This window comes from Carlito syrichta, unplaced genomic scaffold, assembly GCF_000164805.1.
Source record: "Carlito syrichta isolate Samal-C Ts95f unplaced genomic scaffold, Tarsius_syrichta-2.0.1 Scaffold274453, whole genome shotgun sequence".
In the NCBI taxonomy this organism is placed as follows: domain Eukaryota; kingdom Metazoa; phylum Chordata; class Mammalia; order Primates; family Tarsiidae; genus Carlito; species Carlito syrichta.
The window spans coordinates 169,104-193,160 of NW_007218549.1; the positions used below are offsets into that span (position 1 = coordinate 169,104).

Genomic DNA, 24,057 nt, shown 5'->3' on the forward strand with positions numbered 1-24,057 from the left:
ATAAGTCAGCTATCAAACAGCTTGATTCTTGACTCTTCTACTTATTAACAGCATGACCTTGAGCACACAATGCATTCCTGTAAGTCTCGGCTTCCCCGACTCTAAAATGGGGATCATGTCAGTACCTACTTCCCAGAGTTGGAAGATTTGAGTCAATGCCTGCCGTAAATACCAATACACTTTATTTACCAGAGCAAAGGCTCTGCTCATGCTCTGAACTCCAATTTCTTCCCTCTTCTTTTTTCTTTCCACCTATGATTCATATGTAAGCATAGTTCAAGCTTCCACTGATATATGGCTCACCTTGATTTCTCTCTTTTCTACACTCTAACATATCTAAGAGTTGACAGTCTATAAAATCTCTCCTGCCAGGACTCTGCTCTCCCCTGCCAGGTTTGACTTGTGCTGTCCTTAGGGGTAGTGACTTTTACTTTAGGGGTGGTAAGAGATGACATCCCTGATAGAGACACGTTCTTCCCTCTTTTGGAACCCTGGAGCTCAGGTGGGCACAGGAAGGGGTAAGAAACAGTTTTAACACCTCTCCTGAATTTCTGGCAGGTTCTCTCCTAAGCCAACAACAACCATCCAGGTAAAAGACATTTGATCCACCACTGTTTCTGGTCTCATCTGTTTGGCCCAGTCCTCTTTACTTTTCAGAGCCATCTTTCACTGCTCTGGACCCAAAATGAACTGAAAAGCAGTTCTGGTCTGAGCAACATAAGTTTAGGACTTAAGTGCTTTTGAAAAATTGTTCTCTCATTGTTGATGTTGGCATCGTTTTCCTGTCTTAGATCATAAGCTTCTAGAGCACAAGTACCATGCCTCCCCCAATGTTCCTTGAAATATTAAGGCGCTGCAGAAAGGTCACATGTCTGATTTACCTTTTTATGTCCTCATGGTGTCTGCCTGAAGCACTTGCACTCTTTAAGGCTTAATGAATACTTAGGGATGAATGCAGAACATGTATCTAATGATTATTTATGAAAAACTAGAAGTATGTGGCATCTTTAATACTCAAACAATATTCCAGAGCTGTTTTAAAAAACTGTGAAAAAAGCCAGGTACAGTAGCTCATGCCTGTAATCCCAGCACTTTGGAAGGCTGAAGTGGGAGGATCACTTGAGTCCAGGAGTTTGAGACCAGCCTAGGCAACATAGCAAGACCCCTTATCTACAGAAAAATAAAAATAAAAAATAAAAAAAATTGCTGGGCATGGTGGCATGCACTGTAGTCCCAGCTCCTTGGGAGGCTGAGGCTGCGGTGGACCATGATAATGCCACTGCCCTCCAACCTGAGTGACAGAGTGAAACCCTGACTTAAACAGACAAACAAAAAACAAAAAGGATGGAGGACATTTTCACATGGACTCCCCAGTTCTGCAGTACCGTTTGAGTGTTCCCTCCACATCCATTGAACATTAAATCAAGTTTTGAAAAGATTCCTGGAGAGAAAGATAGTCAGGAGCCTGATGAACATGAGTCTAATACTGACTTGGGGTGCTTTGCTAAGACACAGAAGAGCAGGGATGGGGTAGAAGGGAAGAGGACATGGCTAACGTGGTTACCGTGAAGGTTTTGAGGCTCCTGTGGCTGTCTCCATTTTGCCAGTAGACTGTGAGGAGTCTTCTTGACTTAATCCTTAAACTCTGATACATAAGCTAAAAATCTGACTGGAATGAGTTTTTTGGGTTAGGATAAAGAACAAGGTGAGGTAGGAAACAAGAGGGGGAAAATGGAAATACAGGGAGTTATTTATTTATGTGGTTTTTGATTCTATTGCCTTCTAGTTACTTCTTCGAGGAGGCTGCTTCATAGAACTCAATGAAATGGAACTTTGAGAAAGTCTATTTTAAAAAGCTTTGCACAATGAGATACCACTTCACACCCATTAGGATACTTACTGTCAAGCAAACAAATAAACAAACAAATAAACCCAAACCAGAAAATAACAAGTGTTGGCAGGAATGTGGATGTGTACTGCTGGTGGGAAAGTAAAATGGTGCAGCTTCTATGGAAAACAGTATGGATTTTCCTCAAAACATCAAATGTAGAATTACCATGTGACCCAGCAATTTCACTTCTGGGTATATACCCAAAAGAACTAAAAGCAGTGATTCAAACAGATATTTGCTTTCCCGTATTTGTAGCAGCATTATTCTTAATAGCCAAAAGGTGGAAACAACTCAAATATTCATTGACAGATGAATGGATGAACACAATGTGGTATTTACACACAATGGAATATTATTCAGCCTTAAAAAGGGTGAGTCTTGCACACATTATAACATATATGAACACTGAAGACATTATGTGAGTGGAACAAGCCAGACACAAAGGGAGAAATATTTTATGATTCTGCTTTCATGAGGTTCTTAGAGTAGTCAGTTCATAAGTATAGAAAGTAGAATGGTGGTTACCAGAAGTCAGAAAGAGGAAAATGGGGAGAGGAAGAAATGGGGAGAAGGGAATGGGGGTCTATTGTTTAGCAGGTATGGAGTTTCAGTCAGGGAACATGACAAAGCTCTGAAGGTAGATGGTGATGATAGTTGCACAAAAATATGAATATGCTTAAAGTCCCTGAACCATATACTTAATGATTAAAATGGCCAGGTGTAGTGGCTCACACCTATAATCCCAGTGCTTTAGGAGACTGAGGCGGGAGGATTGCTTGAGCCCAGGAATTCAAGATCAGCCTGGACAGCATAGTGAGACCCTGTCTCTATAAAACAATACAAAAATTAGCCAGGCATAGTGGCATGCACATGTAGTCCCAGCTCTTCAGGAGGCTAAGGCAGGAGGATCCCCTGAGTCCAGGAGTTCAAGGCTGCAGTGAGCAATGATTGCACCACTGTACCCCAGCCTGGGTGACAGAGTGAGACCTTGTCTCAAAAAAAAAAAAAAAAAAAAAAAAAAAAAAATATATATATATATATGCTTTTATAAAAATCTCTTAAAAAATAGTTTAAAAATTTTAAAAAGGTCAAAATGGTAAATTTTACATTATGCATATTTTCCCACAATAAACAGTTTTGTTTTTAAAACTTACAGTGCTTTAGATCTTCATAAAAGTGGGATTAGTGAAGCAAGAATGGCTGAATAACTGGGGAAGTCTTTGGGTTTTTTATTCACAAATATCATCAACCTTTCTCACTTTGACTAAGCTCACTCAATTATCACTCCTGTCACCATGGCTAATACACACTGAGTTCTCACTATGTGCCAGGCACAGTACTGAATGTGTCCCATAGATTTTCTCATTTGTTTATTTTAATAACCCCGAGGTAGGTACTATTATAATTTGTATTTCACAGTAGAGGGAACTGATGCTTAGAAAGGAAAAGAAATTGTTCAAAGTCACACACATAGTAAGTGGTTCAGTCAAAACTCAGACTGAAGCCTGTCTGATTCTCAATTCCACATCCTCAGCCATGATGCCATACTGTTGCTTCAACCTCATTTGCACAGCTCCTTGGCACTGCCCTGGGCAGGAAGGTTGGTGTGGATCAGAATGGGTCAGGCTCTCAGGATACCATGGAATAAGCAAATTCGTGGACACTGATACTTACAGTTTAGTGAGGTTGTGCAGTCCTCTGAAAGCATAGATGGATATGAATCTAATCTTATTGTTTTGCAGGTACCTGTAAAATGATTATTAAAAGGGAAACATAAGAAACAGTTTCAATTTTGCAAGAAGAGTTGGGTTTCCCTTGTATCCATCTGTGGATGGATGGTGGTGCTGGAGGCACAGCAATGTGAACGAATTTAATGTCTCTGAATATAGACTTAAAAAATGGCTAAGAGGGTAAATTTTATGTTATGTATAGTTTACTAAAAATCAAAAAAATTTAAAAGAAGGTAAACATTACAAAATAATTCTGTGGTGCTGGGTATCACATCACTTTATTTTGCTATTAAATTTATGTATGATTAGTCTGATTTTGCTTTAGAAATCCTTGTTATAAAGGTGAACAGATAATGGACAAAATTCACTATTTGAATTCTTTAAGAATAAAATTTTAATGCATAGTATGCATTAACTAATCAGATAGGCCTAGAAGTCAGACTTTTTAGCATCTCTTGCGATAATTCTTCAAATTTTAAGTGCTCAACACAGTGCCAGAAAAACCACAAGTATATGACATCTTTGGTGCCCTAAACCATAATCCATGTTAATCACAAATCTGCCAAGCAAGTTAACCTTAATTGTATTAATTTGATACCCCAAGCCATGTCCCAAAAGTCTTTGGGGATAGTTTAAAAGGAGAATAAATGGTGAGAGAGAGAGAGAGAGAGAGAGAGAGAGACAGACAGACACAGAGAGAAAGGGAGAGAGAGAGAGGAGAAAAAAGAAGCAAAACTAGAAGAATATAAATTAAACTTGAAGGTCAAGACAACTTATACAGGACAATAACAAGACAAGCTTATACAGTTAACTAATATGGGACGTCTGACCTTGAGTCAAAGAGGTAAACTGAAGTGGGAACTACAGTATAAGCTACTGCATAGTGAGTGGCCCTATAAAGTTTTGTACATCTAATATCCTTGCCCCAGTTGTGGAAAGGAGAAAGCAAAGACTTCATGCCTGCTTTCTTGTTCTGAGTGCAAGTTACCATTACTTTTAAGGGTGTCCTGAAGTTTATATATAATTTGTTATAAAATACAGAAGCAATAAGAGAGAGATAAATATACAAAGGAGACTCCAAAACCCCCTAAATTATCTTTTTGGCAGGCAGGGCCCTGGTAGCACAGGCTTCTCCCACTAGGTATTCTAAGAATGCATGGGCATCAGGGTACCAGCTAGCATTGCTGTGAGAGGCTCAATTCAGCTTCAGTGAAATTTTTTTTGGAGATTCTTTCACCACGTTTGCCCATTTCATGATATGTGATTTATAAGTGCACCTGCCCAAAACGTGCTGTATTCAGCAGTTTTTGACCAAAAACAGCATAATCTCCATGCTCCATCCTCCCTATTCACCTGATCTTGCCCTGAGTGGCTTTTTTTGTTTCCTCGATGACAAAAGTTTTCACAGGGAAACATTTTTGCCAATGTAGAAGAAGTGAAACAATAAATGACAGAAGCACCAAAAGGTATCAAAATCAAAGAGTTCAAAAACTGTTTTGAGCAGTGGAAAAAGTGACTTGGTAGGCATATTGCATTAAATGGAGAGTATTTTTTTGAAGTTAATTGAAATTTAAACATGTAAGAATAAATACACAAATTTTTATAAATAAATTCTAGTTTTTTGAGGTTCCCCCTCATAAATGAACTTTTAGTTAATAGTAATTTTGGTTTAAAGAGATTCCCTATTTTTCTAACATGCAAGAAAACAACTTTAATTGTGATTTTTTTTCTTTTGAGTTGGGGTCTTACTCTGTTGCCTAGGCTGGAGTGCAGTGGCACGATTATGGTTCACTGCAGCCTCAAACACTTGGTCTCAAATGATCCTTCTGTCTCAGGCTTCAGAGTGGTGTGTGCCACCAAATCTGGCTATTTTTTTTTTATTTTATGTAGTGAGAAGGTCTCACTATATTGCCTAGACTGGTCTCAAACTCCTGAGCTCAAGCAATCCTCCTCCCTCGGCTTCTCAAAGTGCAGGGATTACAGGATGAGCCACTGTGCCAGGCCTTAATTGAGAAATGTTATTATAAAATTTATTATGCACCTGATGATATGTTGTGGGCCCAATCATGTAATGCATCTTTCTCACTATTACACAGAAAGACTTAAATTTGTATTTATTTGTTTCTAGCAGTCATAATGATCTACTAAGCAATAGGCTGCATCGCCTGGGGGTTGAGTCAAACTATACCTTTAATAACCATTAGAATTTTTTTGTAACTAGGCTATTTTGATCGTTTTGCTACTTGGAAGAGATGAATCATTCAAGAATTAATTCAAGATGTATTGTGCAAAAATGTTAAACTACTGTGTTACATAAACTGGAATTTTAATATTTAATTTATTGTCTATAGAGATGGGGTTTCTTTATATTGTCCAGGTTGACCTTGAACTCCTGACCTGAAGCCACCCTCCACCTCAGCCTTCCAAAGCAATGAGGTTACAGGTGTGAGTCACTGTGTCCAGTCTTTTTTTTTTTAAATGTATTTTTTTGGATATTTATTTGTAAACTAACTTCTTTAAATCATGTGGACATACAGGTCAGAAAATTCTTCAGATTCCAGAAATCAGAAAATAGAATAAGAAAGTATCCTCTTGAAGTTTTTGTATCAGGCCTAATTTTGAAAATTTCTTCTCTTTTGGTTCATACGTGTTCAGAAAAAATTCTGATAGTCATTTTCATTTCAAACCATGAAATATATTTGTCAGCAGGATATCTGGGCTTTAGAACATTTCTTTGAATGAAGTAGATTTATTTTTCTTCTGATTCTGTTCTAATCCCATCATGATCTTAATTAAATTTACAGATATGTATTTTTTAAACCAGGTTCTCTAGCATAAAAGCAAGATTAAAACTAATATAGGTATAAACAAATAAAGCATAGAATTCTGAGATTTTTCTAGATAGCATGATTTAGGTACAAAGTAGATGAACCCAAGAGTTCAAGCATACCACAATATAATTTAGTCACAAACTTGACCTTAGTAACAGGTAAACACCACCTGGGCCATTGTGGACCTTGAGAATGCACATAAGACCCCAAACTGAAGGGATGCTAGCATGTCAGACACCACTCAACTGTGAAATAAAGCTCAACCTACATGGCAGATGTGAAAATGGAGTCAAAGCCTCAAAACAACATGCTCAGAGGTTTTGAACACAGTGTTTGCTATCTTAGGTAGAGACTGGATTTAAAAACATAGGGAAGAAAATTCTTCACTGTCACATCTTGATGGCAGATCTGGCAAAAGGTAATCTTTCTCTAAGATGGGCATTGAGGTGACCTATTCTAGAATAATGCAGAGGGTAAAAGCTCCTGCATATTTCCATTTTGGGGGAATATGGTAGGAGGATTCACAGCACACGCACTCCCGTTTTTTTGGGGGAGACAGGTGTCTGAGATTTTTCTAGAGAAGCTTCTAGAACTATTCAGAAAAAAATGTCACCTGGAAATCTCCAGCTAACAGGAAAGTAATTCCCTCAAGAGGAGTTAGTAGTGAGCAGTGGTATATGAGCAGGACCCCCCAAAACCAGAATTTATTTATAAAATATTGTGTATTTATTCTTACAAGTTTACACCTCAGTCACCTTCAAAGTACTTTCTGTTTGATGCAATACACCTACCAAGATGCTTTTTCCACTGCTCAAAACAGTTTTTAAATTCAACAATTTTGAAGCCTTTTAGTGCTGCTGTTTTTTGTTTTAACTCTTCCACAGGGGCAAAACATTTCCCTTTGAGCAGTGATCGCCACAATATTTCTGGAATCAGGGATCAGTTTCGTGGAAGACCATTTTACTTCCTCGGACCTGGGAGGGTAGGGGTGTGTAGAAATCATCAGGTATTAGATTCTCCTAAGAAGCACACAACCTAGATGCCTCACATGTGCAGTTTACAATAGGGTTCATGCTCTTAGGAGAATCTAATGCAGCTGATCTGACAGGAGCTCTGTTCGTTGCTGCTCACTTCCTGCTGTGCATCCTGATTCCTAACAGGCCCTGAATGGGTACCGGTCCATAGCCTGGGGACTGGGGACCCCTGCCTTTGAGGACATTTTTCATCCAGGAAAACAAGCAAACAAAAAAAGTTGCCGTTTTTGGTAAAAACCAAACTGCTGAACCTCAGTGTAATGTGGGGAGTTGTGCTTGTAAATTACCCATCATGAAATGGACAAACACATTGAAAGAATCTCAAAAAACAAAAACAAAAATAAAAACAAAAAAAAACCCCAAAAAATCACCGAAGCCAAACAACGCTAACTGGTACACTGAAACCAATGGATTCCTAAAACATGTACTTCGTGGGGGAATCCTGTACTAAAAGGGACCTGCCCTCCAAAAAATAATTCCATTTTTTTGGGTTCCCCTCAGAGTTTTGGTCTCCACAAAAGTGGGAAGAAACTTATATGTCAAAAAAATACTAGTCAATTTTAATACTAAGAATTAAATTTTTTCTTACAGTTTCTGAAGATCATGGTAATTCTCAAAGGCATTAGACGGAAGTTTTCTTATTAAGTTCTGCTGAAGAGACCTGAAATAAATTAAATGTTGGTTTTCAAAGTTGTTTTTTCTTTACTTGCAAACTACAGCAATATGGATAATTAATTAGAAAATGATTTACTTTGACACTAGCCTTCAGGAAACGTTTTACTTCATGATATCACTCTCATATTTATAGTATCATCTGAACTAGGTCTTATTGTTGATTTTGTACTATTAAAGATCTTTTTCTTAATTACAGCAATATAATTCTTACAAAAGATTTTAAAAATAATAGAACTGGGAAAAATTTATTTTCAGTTATATTCTTTTTCTATTTTTACTTTACAAACATCAAAAGCCATGTTAGTTTTTGAGTGACAATAAAAATACTGTTTTCTGTTTAAACCATACTCAAGAACATAATTTTCCATTCCTCAATATTCCATTGCTCATATTCTACCATCTTAGAATTAGTTATGAAGGAAACTGTCAAGATACATATAGTTGAACCGTTTTTCTTCAATAAGTGATTTCACTTCAATTTCCAATAAGTTGTATAGCAAGATTTTTCTCTTGTAACACAATTAAATAAGCAGTTTGACACAGACCAGATCCACATAATTGTATTATATTGCAAAGGGCCCAAACATTCTTTTCTCTTTCTTTCTTTCTTTTTTTTTTGGTGGAAAAGTGGTATACTGTAAGAGAAACAAAATAAATCAAACAAGTGAAAAATCAGTATCAATGAGGCCAGGGCTCCTTGCATGAGCCACACATGATCTTTCCAAGTCAGTATCTGTAACTGCGAAAGGGACGATTGATTTAGGTGATCTCTAACAAAATGGTGCTATCAATACACATTATGATACTTATAAATTGAGCAGTAGACTGCATTGTCATGCAGGCTAAGATAGTGTCATACAATAAGCAGTAACAAATATTTAGATTTTTGAACCAGTGTTGATTAAACTTGGTAATGAATCCTTCTTAGAGAAAAGAGTTTCTCAGACTGTCTAGAATACACTGTTGGACTCTAAACACTGTTGTAGAGTCTAGCAGACCATGCATTCTCACTGGGGGTTAGAACTTGTTCTAAAAGAGCAAAACAAAACAAAACAACAACAAAAACCCCTGAAAAAACAAATAAACAAAAAAAATCCACTTACTTTTGAAATTATAAAGCACAGATACATACAAATACAGTATATCTGTAGTATTAAAACTCCACCACTTAATGGTTTTTTAAATGAATGACTATTAAAGGTTGATAAGCTAGTAACCTCTCTTGAAATCCCTCAGTTGCTGGCTGTTACCGATCATTCTTTCCCTCCATATATTAGCTAATGAAAATCCCTTTTCTGCAAATGATTCTTACTTGGCTTAGATTCCAAATTCTGCTTCATAACTGCTTAAATGTATCGTGTAAGATAAATTGCTAAATAGTTGGGTTTGATAAAAGGAGTCACATTAAAGTTTAATGTGTTCTTAAAAATATGTTCATTCATTCATTCATTTTCTCCACAAATGTGTTGAATGTCTGCTCTTTGCACTTTAGAAAAAAAAAAAGATAAAGTTCCTGTTTAGAGGGACATTTTTATAAGTTTGAACTCTATTTGGATGACAAATAATATACTTTGTCTATAAATAGAAACTTTTCTTTGAATAATAACTTCAATCTTACAGCCCAGGGGTCAACAAGGAATCCGTTTGTTTTATTTTTATTGTATTTACTTACTTATAAATTCATTTCAAAACCATTTATTTAGAGATTATTATTCTCTGTTGGAAATTTTGGAGGCTATACAGGAAAACTGTGGTGTAGGTCCCTACAGAGCTTATACATTTCTCATTTCAGGTGGAGACCAGGACTCCAGTCACTAAAGCACATGGAGGGATGTCTCATATACTTGAGAGAGACAAAAAATGAGGTTCTCTGAGAGAACTCAAAAGGAAGAGGTTAATTGCATTTGAGTAGAAAGAGATACTCTAGAGGGAAGGAGGCTCATTTAAAAACTCCTAAGTGAGCCGGGCTCGGTGGCTCAGCCTGTAATCCCGCGCCTTTGGGAGGCTGAGGTGAGTGGATTGCCTGAGCCCGCGGGTTCGAGACCCGCCTGGGCAGCGAGACTTCATCTCTACAATAAATCAAAAAATCAGCCGGGTGTGGTAGCGCATGCCTGTAATTCCAGCTACTTGGAAGGCTGAGGCGGAAGGATCGCCGGAGCCCAGCAGGCGAGGTTGCGGTGGCCGGGAGCGGCCACTGCACTCCAGTCTGGGCGACAGAGTGAGACTCCAACAAAAAAAAAAAAAAAAAAAAAAAAAAACTCCTAAGTAATGTTTCTTAGAAAGTTGGGCTCTTGGTTGGGCACAGTAGTTCATGCCTATAATTCTAGCACTTTGGGAGGCCAAGGCAGGAGGATTGCTTGAGCCCAGAAGTTTGACACCAGCCTAGGTAACTAAGTGAGACACCATCTCTACAAAAAAAGAAAATAATTAGCCAGGCATGGTGGTGGCTGCCTGTAGTCCCAGTTACTTGGGAGGCTGAGTTGGAAGGATTGCTTGAGTTCATGAGGTTAAAACCACAGTGAGTCACTGTGATCGTGTGGGCTCCTTCTTTCTAAAGGACAGTTAGTATTTTTACAAACAGCACTTTTTATATTTCCATAACATCCTATTGAAATAGAAAAGGTAGATGGTATTATTCTTATAGAATAGAACAAAACAAAATACTTTTTAATATAATAAATCCTTATATTTACAAAATTGATATTACAAGTTTGATTTTTCACAAAGTGTCAGTGTGTGTGAGAGAAACTGCCTTGTTTTACCATTATTGTCAAAGCTAGCTCTAGCTTTTACAAGGAATGCTCTTACTATTGGATCATGTCATTCTAGTGATTAAATCCCAGAATCTTAAAATCAACTTTCAAATAGTCAAAGTAAATGCTAAGCAAGTAGAACAACGTATAAATAATAATAATATCTATCTATGTTTGCCTGTTTTGATCATTAGCATTTATGTGAAATTTCTTCTAAAAATCTCAAATTCAATAAACATTACTTGGACTATTGGCTTATTTTTTTTAACTAATAAAATATTGTAGACATAAAGCTTTGAGCTTTAGTCCTACATCTCCAAATGCCTGTAGAAAATTTCCACTGAGTGACCCGTTACTCTCTCTCTCTCTCTCTCTTTTTCTATTTGAGTTGGGGTCTCACTCTGTTGCCCATGCTAGAGTGTAGTGGCACAGTCATATCTCACTGTAGCCTCAAACGCCTGGTCTCAGGTGATCCTTTTGCCTGAGCTACCTGAGTGGTTGGGTCTACAGGTACACACCACCATGTCTGGCTAATTTTTTCTATTTTTTGTAGAGATGGAATCTCATTTTGTTGCCCAGATTGGTTTCAAATTCTAGCCTCAAGCAATCCTCCTGCCTCAGCCTCCCAAAATGTTGGGATTAGAGCAGGAGCCACCACAGCTGGCCCAAGTTAATTACAAATTGAAAAAAATATCTGACATTGAAGTCCTAATCTTTCTCACTTACTGCCACAAAGTCTCTCCATATTGCTGTGAGAAAGAGCCATGGGAAAGCAAGGAGAGATTAGAATGCAGAAGATCTAATATTACCTCTTTGGAAAACCCTGGTAATGTTCTCAGTTCATATTCCTCGTCCACTATAAATTGCATAAACTCCCCAGATGCTGTGGGTGTGATGGTACCTCTTTCTATAGAAACTCTTCCTTCCCTTGCATATGAATTATTTGAGTTGTATTGTGTGGTTTGGTTTGAAAAAGGTAAAACTTGCCAACATTGGTAAACTCAAGAATTATTCCTATTTTGTCCTCACATACCCCAAAAGTCAGGGTCACAAGGCACTAAGACATCTGGATGAAAAAAGAAAACAACTCAGCAAAAATATTGGATTAAAATATGCAACCTCCACTGACATCTTTTTCAAAGCTTCAGTCAAATGTGCATGTTTGTGTTGCTGAAGTTTGGCTGAATTCAAATTAGTACTAGAAATCAACAACCACAAGTACTAGATATCAGCAAACCAATTATGAGAATAATTTTCTTCTATTACATAAGCTTGGATTACGTAGATTAAAAACAACAACATCTCTAAGTCAAAATGTGATTCATACAAGTTAGATTTAAATGTGAAGTTCTGGAAACAGTTTATCTAATTTATTTTACTTGTTTTCTTTCTTATTTTTTTCTTATATGCAAGACTGCATTATAATTTATGTCCAATAAATTCTGAAAGAGCTCTTTCAACAAGTGTCAAGTAAAAATTCCATATAATAGGAAAATTCTATGGAATAGTTTAATTAGCAGTCGTTTTCTTTAGTAGCACACGCAATTGATGACATCTTTGGTTAAGGTAAAATATGCTGATACTAACTACCTCGTATGATTGTTATAAGGGATTCAATAAGTTAATATAAGGAATAATATAAGATAGGGGCTAACATTTAATAAATGCAAAATAAGTATCAGTAATCGTTATAACTGGCCTAGAACAATGACACTATCTTTGAAGAAAAATACATTATTAATAATGATATGGTCTTTTTTAATTTTTAATTTGAAAGATGTGAGGTACAATTCAGGGTTAAGTATACAAATGTTCATTATGCAGGTACCCTTGTTGATGAGGCGTGTTTCCCCCTCCCCTGGCAGAATCCCACTACTGCCAATACCACAACATGGTCTCAATTATGATACAATCTTTACAGGTGTTACCTGGCTGTCAGGATGAATTGTTCTTTTCTACTTACATTACAGTCACATTTGAAGAGACTGATGGAACCGCTCGTAAATTGGTTTCATCACAGTGAAGCTCTAGATCTCGGCAACCACATTGCATGGGCACAGAACCAACCACTGGATAAAGGGGAAGCAGTAAGGCATGATGACAGTGAGGGACCAGGAAGAGGAAGGTAATGAAAAGAAAGAAATGAAAAGCTATGAGAAAATTATTTAGTACAAAAGTATATCATGTCTTACCTAAGCAACTTGGGCAATGCTGTAAGTTAAGCTTCTAAAAGTTTTCTTTTTGTTTAACATTAAAATGATGCTCGATCATAAATATTTGGAAACATACACATTTACAAGCCCAGAAAGACTGTTCTCCATTTGTTGCAAAATGAGTGAAATCATTGTTCTTCTGCCACCAAGGGGTGACACGGTAGTGTGTGATGGGTTTAATGTTCATATGAGAACTGCTTTCTAAAAATATAGTATTTATTTAGCATAATTAAAACCTTGAAAGAAGGAATAAGTCATTTTTAACTAGCAAGAAAGAGGAGAACTAAACACAAATGGTAATGTTGGCAGAATTTTTTTTAATTAAGGAATTCTTATGAGGATTTAAAAAAAATTTCCTTTGGCTTATGTAGGGAAAGAGGAAGATGTCTAAAATTTCCCTTATGGGAGTGAACATTTTCCTCCACAGCACTCTATTTCCACTATTGTTGGGTGAAGGGAGAATGAGATGTGTGCCTTTGGCCATCTTCTGGGACTGTAGTGACAGTCTTAAAAGCATGTGATTCAATTTATCTAAAGGCTATTAGAAACTTGCAATGATGTGTTCATATAGCTAAAAAGTATAATGGGATTATTATTTAGTGTAATACATACAGCCTGTTTCCTGCCCTGATGGGGAATGGACAATTATTGAGAGCAATGAGAAATATTCCCTCTCACATTACTTCCGGAGCCTAAACTCCATATCAGGGATTACAGACCAAATGTCTACAGGTGTCAGGTAAAGTCGATGTAGATTGTGTCCCGATGTCCAAATGGAACAATGTCTCCTGTCTGTTGCCATTGTAGAATAGGAACATGTGTAGCCAAGTCTGTCAACTTCCTCAAAGAAGCCAGAAATGCAGGGTTTTATGTATCATTACCTATTTTTTAAATGATAATTGCTAATTTTGAAACATCATGGGACAAACAGGACTGTCTATTAGAAGTATGTGCTTGCAGGCTTCCAGTTTCTGACCGTCACAGTGAATCTTCCAGAAAGTGGGCCAGTGTCTCAGTGGCAGAGTTGAGACCCCAGTGCATGACTGCTCGTGAGCACAATTTGCTGAAAATGCTGAGCTAGCAAAGTGCCCCTGTGCTCAGATATGGGGTCACATGTGTTCTTCCTCTCTTTCCCAGTAACTCCAGAGACTCCTCAGGGGTTTACAAGAGATCAAGACCATAACTTAGATTTAGTGTTTTGTGTAAACAGAGTATCTGCCAAGAATTTTAAAGCAGTTTTATAACTGTAAGTATCCATTTTGGCTGTGGATCTTTGCAAATTGGTTCTGCCTCTTTAAGTTAAAGTTGTGTCTATTAGAGCAATGCATGTGTCTGCTGTGGGACCTGAATGGTGAAGGCTGGGAAGCAAGATGAAGGTCCTGAGAGCGAGAGTCAGAAGGCCAAGAGTGAAGGGCAGTGAAATTAGCATTAATTCCAGGGTGTTTTTTCAGATATATGGAATAAATTACAATAATCCACATATATTGGTTATGGGGTTATCTGAAATAGGGAAAAATGAAAAAATAACACATAAGTATCCAACAGCCAAGGAATGATTGAGTAAATTATGTCACTTACAAAATTTAATATTCACAGTGTATTTTAAAAGGTTTTGTAGTAACATGAGTATCTGATTATGCTAACATGCTAATTGGAAATTTGTTAAAAATAGTTTGTACAGGAAATTTCTTCTATGTTAAAAATTTAAAAAGATGAAAAATGCGCCAGAAAACAAATGCTAATGAAATTATGGTTGAGTAAAGCAGTTCTTTCCAAATCTCTGTACTTTCCATAACCTGCAAATTTAAACTCTGTTAATGTATTGGTAAATTATAGATGTTAATGTTTTCCATGATTTTGCTCTTGAAAGGTGACTTTAAAAATGTGAATTCATTGGGCACGGTGGTTCACACCTGTAATTCCAGCACTTTGGGAAGCTGAGGTGGGAGGATTGCTTGAGTCAGGAGTTTGAGACCAGCCTGGGCAACATAGTAAGACCCCGTGAAGCTGTAGTCCCAGCTACTTGGGAGGACGAGGCAGAAGGATCGCCTGAACCTAGGAGTTCAAGGTTGCAGCGAGCCATGATTGTGTCATTGCACTCCAGCCTAGGTGACAGAGTATGACTCCAACTCAAAAAAACAAAAATGAATTTCTCACATTCTTTTACCTAGTCAAAAATGATTGTAAGCCATTCTCAGTTAAATTTCTAATCATTTCTATAATAATCTGATTTAAATAAAGTGGTGCACTAGGAAACTTCGGTTTCACCCCCAGATTTTACACTACTCTTGCCGTTCTATTTTTATATCATGTTCAAGTTTGAAAAAGATATTTAATTAGTAGTTGTAATTCCCCAAATTGTCTTTAAGTAATCTAATTAAAAATTGTACATTTATTCTTTATTAAGTACTGATGAAAAACACTACTTCTGCTCTTTTGTTTGTTTGTTTGTTTGTTTTTGAGTCGGAGTCTCACTCTCGCCCAGGCTGGAGTGCAGTGGCAGGATCATGTCTCACTGCAGCCTCAAACTCCTAGGCCCAAGCAGTCTAGCTGCTTCAATCTCCTGAGTAGCTGGGTCTATACCTACTTTACTATCATGCCTGACTAATTTTTCTCTTTTTTGTCGAGATGGGGTCTCACTTTGTTGCCCAGGTAGATCTTGAACTCCTGGCCTCAAACTATCCTCTCACCTCGGCCTCCCAAAGTGCTGGGACTATAGGCGTGAGACATGTGCCCAGCCTACCTCTGTCTTTTTTGATACATCTTTTGTCGAGTAGCTCCATTCCTTTTATGTAATTATACTTGTGACAGATTTCTTACAGAGTGCAAGATCAGGTAAAAATATATTTCTCTTGCTGACTTGGTGTGTTTCCCCCCTATCTGTTTGTTTTTGTTTTATAATCCAGACTATGAAATTTAGGTAACTCATTATTTTCCCTTTTTGACCTACTAGCTACAAAATTCAGAACTAAGCTTTGCATAGAGTTGCTGAACTTTTCTCCACAAGGATTTTCTTACGTAATTTTCTTTTTCATTTTTCTTTCCATTTACCAGTTAATGTTTGTCTTTTATAGCATGTTAATGATTTAAGTCTGTTAGTTGTTGTATTTGCATATCAAGTTGCTGAAATACTTTTGGGAATAAGGTGAAATATAAAAAGGTTCAATTAAAAATTAAGAAATGAAAAGATAACATACAATAAAAGAAATAAAAAATGATATTTTGAGATAACATGGTTTAATTCATTATTTTAAATTGTATTATCAGTTAAATTATACCTGTTCACTTTTTTCTTTCCCCAAAGTTTTTTGCTTTTTCTTGATTAAATTATTTGGTCTCCGTCTTCTGGGAGGCAGGCATGATGCTAAGATAGATTGCTGAGTCACCTATGAGACTCATGGGAAGGCTATGTATGTCCTTAAATTGAGAATTGTTCCTAGTTGTTTAATAATCTCATTTGAGTAGTGAAGACAAAAAAAATTAAAAATTTAAAAAGCTGGACCTTACATTTGTGATAGAGCATAAAAGAAAAAAACATAGTAAAGGAGTCTTTCCCTGAATTCCTGCTTTTTAACTAAGGTTTTGAAAAGCTACAGCTGCAAGCTCAGATTTACATGTGCATAATTTATTAGAATAGACAATATTTAAGAGGAGTTTTAAAAATACATCTTCTAGATTTAAAATATAATAGAGTTAATCCTCAAGTTTATATCCTTTCACACTCCCTCCAGTGTTTGTGTAAGTTTTGTAAGTTTTTAGTATATGACTAAACATAGAAAGTTATAATTAATAAGGCATTTGTAGCTCTAACATATAGCTTAGACCCCGGAAAATTTTTCTCTTGCAAATATTAAAATACAAATAACTTCTCTGCTCTTCTATTTTCTCAATTTCCTCTACACCAGCATTTATAGTGATTGTGAAAAGGGAATGCATATAAAAAATAGCAACCCTGACTGACTAACATTAATTTTGTTCACAGTAATACCTGACATGATTTATTACTTTTATACTTAAGATCCCTGAGTCATTTAAAAATAAAATTCCCAAGTTAAGATTGCATCTCTAATAGAGTTTGCAACGAGAAAACTGTAATTAATCTTTTTTTTTTGTAAAAACGTTGGATCCAACTTTTAAAAACATGGTGTCTTATTATAAGTTTATGAAAAGAAGACAACCACTCTGATTACTTACAGCATTCAGATGTTTCTGTCTCAAAGGAATATGAGGAAGTCATTTTGTGGTAACTGGCATAATATTTGTCAAGTTGCAAAGACCATCCAGTGTTGTCTCCTAAAATAAAAATCAGAGAGCAGAAAAGTTCAAGAGAACAGAAATATTCTGGTGTGTTGGGGAAGATGGGTTCTCTTTTTAAAATGAGTCACTGATTCTCAAACTTGGTGAAATAAGCATTCTCTGGGAACTTGCTACAAACGTGAGTTTCTGGATTCCCACCTAGAGATCCTGAGATCATAGGTCTGGGACTCTTCTCCCCCTTCCCCTGTCCCACCTGCCCCCACAGTAGGTGTTTCTGCAGCAAGTGGTATTTGGAATACACTTTAAGAGAAAGCAGTATTTCAGACATACCTAAACACACACACTGTTCTTAGCATTTTAAATTGGGTTTCCATAAATCTTCTTCAATCTCTAAAACTGATGTTGAAAATATATAAAGATGGATAGATGGACATAATGATAAAATTTTGAAAAGAAGGAAAACATGGCTGCATGATCTCATTTGTTTTTTTCTCTATAGGTGACATGGTAGTCAAAGTGATTCTTTTCTGGGTGCCTATACATATATTTCTCTATATTTTCTCATTTGTATATTAAACTCCTATGTTACTTTATGTTTTGTTTTTTAAAATTTATTTATTTATTATAAAGTTGTGGGATACAAGTGAGGATTTTCTACCTAAGTAGGCTGCATGCAGGAGAAGTTTGGGCTTTTAGGTGGCCCTCACTCCCCCTGGTAGAACAAGAAAGCAATAAAATTCTTCATTTAGGGGGTAAGAAGAAGTCCGTTTTTTTGGTGAAATTCCTCATGAACTTTGGGTTTCTTTTGGACATGAGGCATGAAGTCAATTATGTGCTAGAATGGACTAGTGAATAGGGATATAAAAGCAGTTTCTCTGGAGATCTTTGCAGATGGTACAAGCATTCATGCCTTTGGTGGGGTTTGAATGTGATTTGCTCTAGAACTTTTTTTTTTTCTCACATGCTGCCAGGATTCCTTAAGGATGCCAAACATATAAACAAGAAAAGAAATTATAATGTTTGTCCTATTTCTATAAGTTAGTACTAAGCCTAGTATTGATTTCATAAATTATTTCTGCCACATTTGGGGTGGTCATGGACACACTTAGTTCTCCCCTCTTTCTTGCTGTAGTTCTCAAGATAACTGTAGAGGGTAGAGGGCCGGGCATGGTGGCTCATGACCGTAATCCCAGCACTTTGGGAAGCCAAGTGGGAGGATTGCTTGAGCTCAGGAGCTGGAGACCAGCCTGGGCAACATAGTGAGACCTCATCTCCCATGCCCCCCACCCAAAAAAAAAAAAAAATTAGTGAGGCGTGGTGGCACTTGCCTGTAGTCCCAGCTACTTGTGAGGGAGAAGCGGAAGGACTGCCTGAGCCTAGGAGGTTGAAACTGTGGTGAGACATGATTATGCCACTGCATTCCAGTCTGGGCAATAGATTGAGACACTGACTCAAAGAAAAAAAAAAAAAAGAATTACTAGAATGTGCTGGGATACAACAGTCTGAGATGGGGAGGAACAGCCTTGAACTCCTGTCCCCTTTAGGGAGTGTAACAATTTGAGTTAAGTTGGAACCTCCCCCAGGGACAGGATGTTCTTCAAAGGTTTTCCCCATAATGGCCTCTGAGGTAAATAGCCCAGGTATTACAATTGAGGGGCCCTAATTCTTTTAATGCAAGTGGAGTATGTGCTGGGGAATAGGCTTATAATAGATGGTAAACTTTTGTCCCTTGCACCCTATCTGTAAGTAATTCACCTGTTCACGTGACTGGCGTGTGTGTGTTCCGTCTCACCGGAGTCAGACAATTTGGTAAACAGTGAACCTGCTTTTCATCATATATGTGTAATTCATATCTGAGACTTGAGTTCAGATATCATAGCCTTGTTCAGGCATGAGTTTGATAAAACTGACTTCACCATATCCACAGTTTCAACTCTGCTGGGTGGACTTTCAGATAATATCTCCAGCCCCCACTTTCTTCTATTGTGTAACATGCATTCGGCTCATGACAGGCACCTCAATCTCAACACTGCCAAAATGGAGCTCATGATCTTTTCCTGTACAAGCTTATTAGTGCCTAAATTCTCTGGATCTGTGAATGCTCTCCACACTCTACCAAACAGAAAGGTTACATTTAGAAATGCATGCCCAGCCCTGATTAAGTATAACTTGCATGATTCCTCCCCCGCTCCAGGTTATTCTCATATTTTTCCACTGCTCATTAATCCCTCCATGAAGATTAATCACACTTGGGAAAGGAAAGGTATTTTAAAATAAATGCTGTCTATACTTGTAAGATTAGACTTCTTTTTAGAAATCCCACTAAAAGTGAAAAATTGCAAAAAGGATAGATTATTTAAGCATTGTATTTATAACATTATTCGTCTTTAGCATTCCTCATTAGTTTTAAAACCTGATGATAGCAGATTTCAAAATAAACAAAAGGGGCAAAGTAGTATAATGACATCTCAATTCAGAAGGAGATAACTGATGTCCCTCAACGTCACCAACTAAAGACTAAAGCATGCGACTCCAGCAGGCCGCCAGTAAGCAGCTGGACAAAGACAACACCCCAGACACCAGCCAGTGCCAGCCCTTGGACACCCACGAACCAGCTCAAGTTGTCTTCTCCTGGATGAGATCTTAGGTAGTGAAAAGGGAGGTCGAGCAGGAACTCCGAAAGACTGAGCATATATAGCCAGACAGAGACTGAAAATTTCTGAGACTCTGGCGGACTTTGTGAATGTTTCTCCTCCATTCTGTAGCTAGCAGTTAGACATGATACGTCCTCAGCATATCTTGCCCCCGGCCACACCCTGGAGTACCCAGTTTCAGACCCGTCCCCACCCCAGGTCCCCTGTTCGTTATAGAAGGCCCTTCCATCTTTCCGTGGCAGCATCCTCCCTAACACTGGACTCTACCCACAGGGGACTTTCCAGACCTGCACGCATGCGCATTCCTAAGGCTTTCCTCCTATTACCTTTTGGTTATTACCATATCATTAGCATTGATTAGCATTGTGGCTTTAAAGCTCCTCTTCCCCCCATGGGTTTCGCTTAGGTACTCATGGGGAAATCGCATGCGCAGTTCCAAAAGGTTATATAACGCGAGACCTGTCCATCAAATCACGAAACGCAGATTGACAGGAGGAGAATTAGGAAAATGGAATGAGAAAAAACTCTGTAAAACAGAAGCTCACGGTTAGGGACTTGTCCTTTTTCGGACAGCCGGCTCCGTCTTTCTTGCTGCATGGAGTGTACTTCTGCTTTCAATAAAATTATCGCTTGCACTTGCAATTGTTTGTGTCGCATTTTCAGTTCCCTAGAAGCTGATAATGCATATCCATGTTTTTCAGACACGAAGCATCTGGGTTCTAGCTGTAAACGAGCTTTTACCAAATGGCTGCATGGATGTGAGATGTGAAGTTTGTAACGTCAGCCTCGCGTACATCTAGTGCAAGTTAGGCGGTTACTGCAGCCAGCCTCCGGTTTCCAGCATTGTGGGGGTAAAGAGATGATGAGCCTTAGCAGTGGTGGCCGCAGCAGATGCTTCTTGATCCTGGGCTGCACCTATGGTGGTGTGTTCCCCTCTTCTGACTTCTGCTTTTATGGTCTTTACAATTATTAAAAACATTCTTCCCTGCATGAAATCTATTTTTCACCCTTAAGACTCTCTCCCCAGATATATCTAGAGTGGTTTCTGTTTCCTCTGTCCAGAAGTGGTTGCAGGTAATAGACTTTCAAGGATAGAAACATTGGATTAGTTATCTGATCTTGTTGGTTTTGTAGAGAATGGCATTCAAGTTACCATTAGAAAATGGGGCTCATAATTTATGGCACATAGTGATGAAAAATAATTAAATCTCTATGGCTTCCTGGAATGATGTGCCCATGGGAAGCCTAGACGGTGGCAAAGTGGTTGCTATGACAAATCATTAGAATGAGAATGAGAAACTTCAAGGGTTGTGAGGTGGGATTGCCCAGGAGATAACTCTGGAGGGATTAAAGAAAGAAAACAGGATGGGCATGGTGGTTTACACCTGTAATCCCAGCACTTCGGGAGGCCAAGACGGGAGGGCTGCTTGCACCCAGGATTTCGAGACCAGCCTGGGGAACATAACAAAATATCCTCATCTCTGCAAATGAAGAAAACATTAGCCAGGAGTGTTGGTGAGGTGAAAGGATTGCCAGAGCTCAGGAGGTTGAAGCTGTGATGAGCTGTGATCATGCCCCTGTACTCCAGCTTGGGTGGCAGAGTGAGACCCTGGCTTAAAAAATAATGATAAATAAGAAAAAAATAATTAAAATGACAAGGTCAGGGTTTTACATTATCAGGTTAAAAAAGTTCAGAGAACTGGAGAGCTTCCATGACTACCTTCCATGACTGCCCTAAGATAATTGTGTATCTCATGCTTATCTACTGTTACCCCAGATCACCTGATTCAACAGGTTGTCAAGTTACAATATAAATTGAATTTTCATTTTGCCATATCTCTTGAGTGAAAATTAGAGCACTGATGGAAATTGTACTGTGTGTTCAGCTAAATTTGAGGACCCTAAATCTCCAATACCTTGCAAGCAAAAAAGGCTCCCTTTTCCTGTCTGGAAAGCTAATTGTAGTTTGCTTGAAGATGTGCTAGTTACTTTACTTGAGTTAGGTAAGCTGCCAACCTTCTCTTGCCCTTTCATCTCCAGGTTTCTTTGCTTCCCAACCAATTATAGCTGGAGTCAGGTCCCAGCCTGCCCCAGAAGACAAATGCAAGCTGGACTTAGAAAGAGAAGATGTGCATACCAATAGATTTTGCTATTTTATATACACAGAAACCCAAGGAATCAGGGTGGGAATGGTTTCTAAGAGTGCCAGCCCAGGAGGCAGAAACATAACTTTGTTTTGGGCCAACTAATTTGTATAGGTATCCTGCTGGAGTCTCTGGATTCAGTGTGTCAGCTCAAGCAGTAATTTGATGGCTTGTTGACTAAAATCTGACCTAAATGTTGGCCTACGCGAAATGAAATTGACAGGCAAATGCATATAGATATTGAGTCTCCCAAGAAATAAATCAAGAAGGACATGCCATTGTATTGTATAGCTGCAACGGACCCACAGTGGAGTATATTACAGACTGAGTCACTCAGTCTTCATTTGATTCCCCTTTCACCGGTGTGTTCCTGCAGAGCAGAGACTGAAATGTTTAGAACATGTCTCGTCTCCTGAATAGCCAGGATTTGGGATGCACTTGTCTGTCTCTTGATTGGTAAAAGAGAAGTACAACGTCATTTCCTGCTGCTGTGTCTGAAAGAGACATAGGAGCACTTGTAGCAATGGCAGGGATTTCAGGTATGACCAGCTTTGTGGGTGTCCAGAGGCAGTTGTGTTGGGGCATCGGCAGTGGCTGTCTCAGTGCAGAGTTGCAGCCATGGTGGTCTGCTCTTGGATCCAATAGCACCAATGGGAGCCTAGCTCACTCCCATTCTTCCAGCCCTTCTGAGAATTTTCTACATATTTGATTTCTGTTTAACATACCAAGAGTAGTTTCTGTTCTTTTTCCATTAAACAATGATAGATACAGGGGCTAATTGGACTATTGGATTAAATTATGGTTTAAATATGATCGGACACTTAGTTAATTTGGGGAGCTCAAGTGGAATCTCCCAAGAGAGAACAAAGCAGTGCACTTTTTCGAGCCCATACATTTAGTGTAGTTTTGTTTCATGGTTACACTAAAGAAATGCAGTGACATTTTTCAATATGTCCCTGTATCGCCCATATGAGTTCTGGGGAGATCAGGGGCTGCACAAAACATTCTGCTCTACCAGGCTCCAGAATCATCTATCTGTTTCCTTGGATGTCAGGTTTTGAAGTTCATGGCATTGTATTATTCTCTTTTTCTGGTTTTGTTGACTTTTTGGCAAGATATCAACTTGGTTCATAAATTTAGGTGTAAGATAAGGAGATTTCTGTGAGAGACTTTACTTCACACATTTTAACAGAGAAGTTGAATATTAGCATTAAGCACGGAGATAACTGATATATAGTAGGTGCCTGCTTTGTTGTGTTATGGTCCGAGTAACACTCGGTTGCTCCCTTGATACCGATAAATCAAAGGGGTTAGGGAACTGGTAGAAAGAAGTTTATTTCTGTATTCGAATCCAGGGAGCAGAGCCAGACTTGAGGTTTTTCTAAAATGGTTCTGCCCACCCTTCAGGACTTGCAGTCCACTTTTATAGCCCAGAGTTGTCAGTACCTATACATTAGCCACATGACCAGCAGAACATTGTATAGAGCTTAAGTTACAGCTGCATTTTACATTTAGGTAGTGACATTTAGAGGAAAGCAAGTTTACAAGACCTGACATCACGCATTGCAAAAGTTATGCAAATCACAAGACTTACAATTACACTGATGCAAAAGTTATACAAATCATAAGACTTATGATTAGATTGATACTATACTGTTCAAACCTATGACTAGTAAGAAATGAAGTAAATAAGGATTTACATCTTTGAGGGTAGTCTGCAGGGAAGTCAAGGATCCTCTGAAACTACTTACTGGGAGTGCATAGAAGACAAGAGGATTCTCAGTAATGTGCTCAGGAATGTGCAGGAGTGCTTGAACCCTTGCCATGTCCTTCTCTAGGGGCTGTGGCAATATGGATGAATGTTAGCAGGTCTCT

The 24,057-nt window shown here is 38.1% G+C and overlaps 1 protein-coding gene across 7 annotated transcripts in view; it reads right to left on the reverse strand.

Moving 5' to 3' along the window:
* RXFP1 (relaxin/insulin like family peptide receptor 1) overlaps positions 1-24,057 on the reverse strand; it is a 122,794-nt gene that overhangs the window by 47,244 nt on the left and 51,493 nt on the right. For 2 of the 7 annotated variants that reach the window (XM_008052444.2, XM_021709714.1), the window contains exons 3-6: positions 17,322-17,420; positions 12,878-12,983; positions 8,076-8,147; positions 3,566-3,637 (exon numbers count right to left, since the gene is read on the reverse strand). In XM_008052444.2, coding sequence (XP_008050635.1) covers positions 3,566-3,637; positions 8,076-8,147; positions 12,878-12,983; positions 17,322-17,420 — 349 coding nt within the window. Of the gene's footprint in view, positions 1-3,565; positions 3,639-4,545; positions 4,613-8,075; positions 8,148-12,877; positions 13,065-17,321; positions 17,421-24,057 lie in introns of those variants that run through there. The other 5 variants (XM_008052443.2, XM_021709713.1, XM_008052447.2 and 2 more) reach the window with 3 other exon arrangements.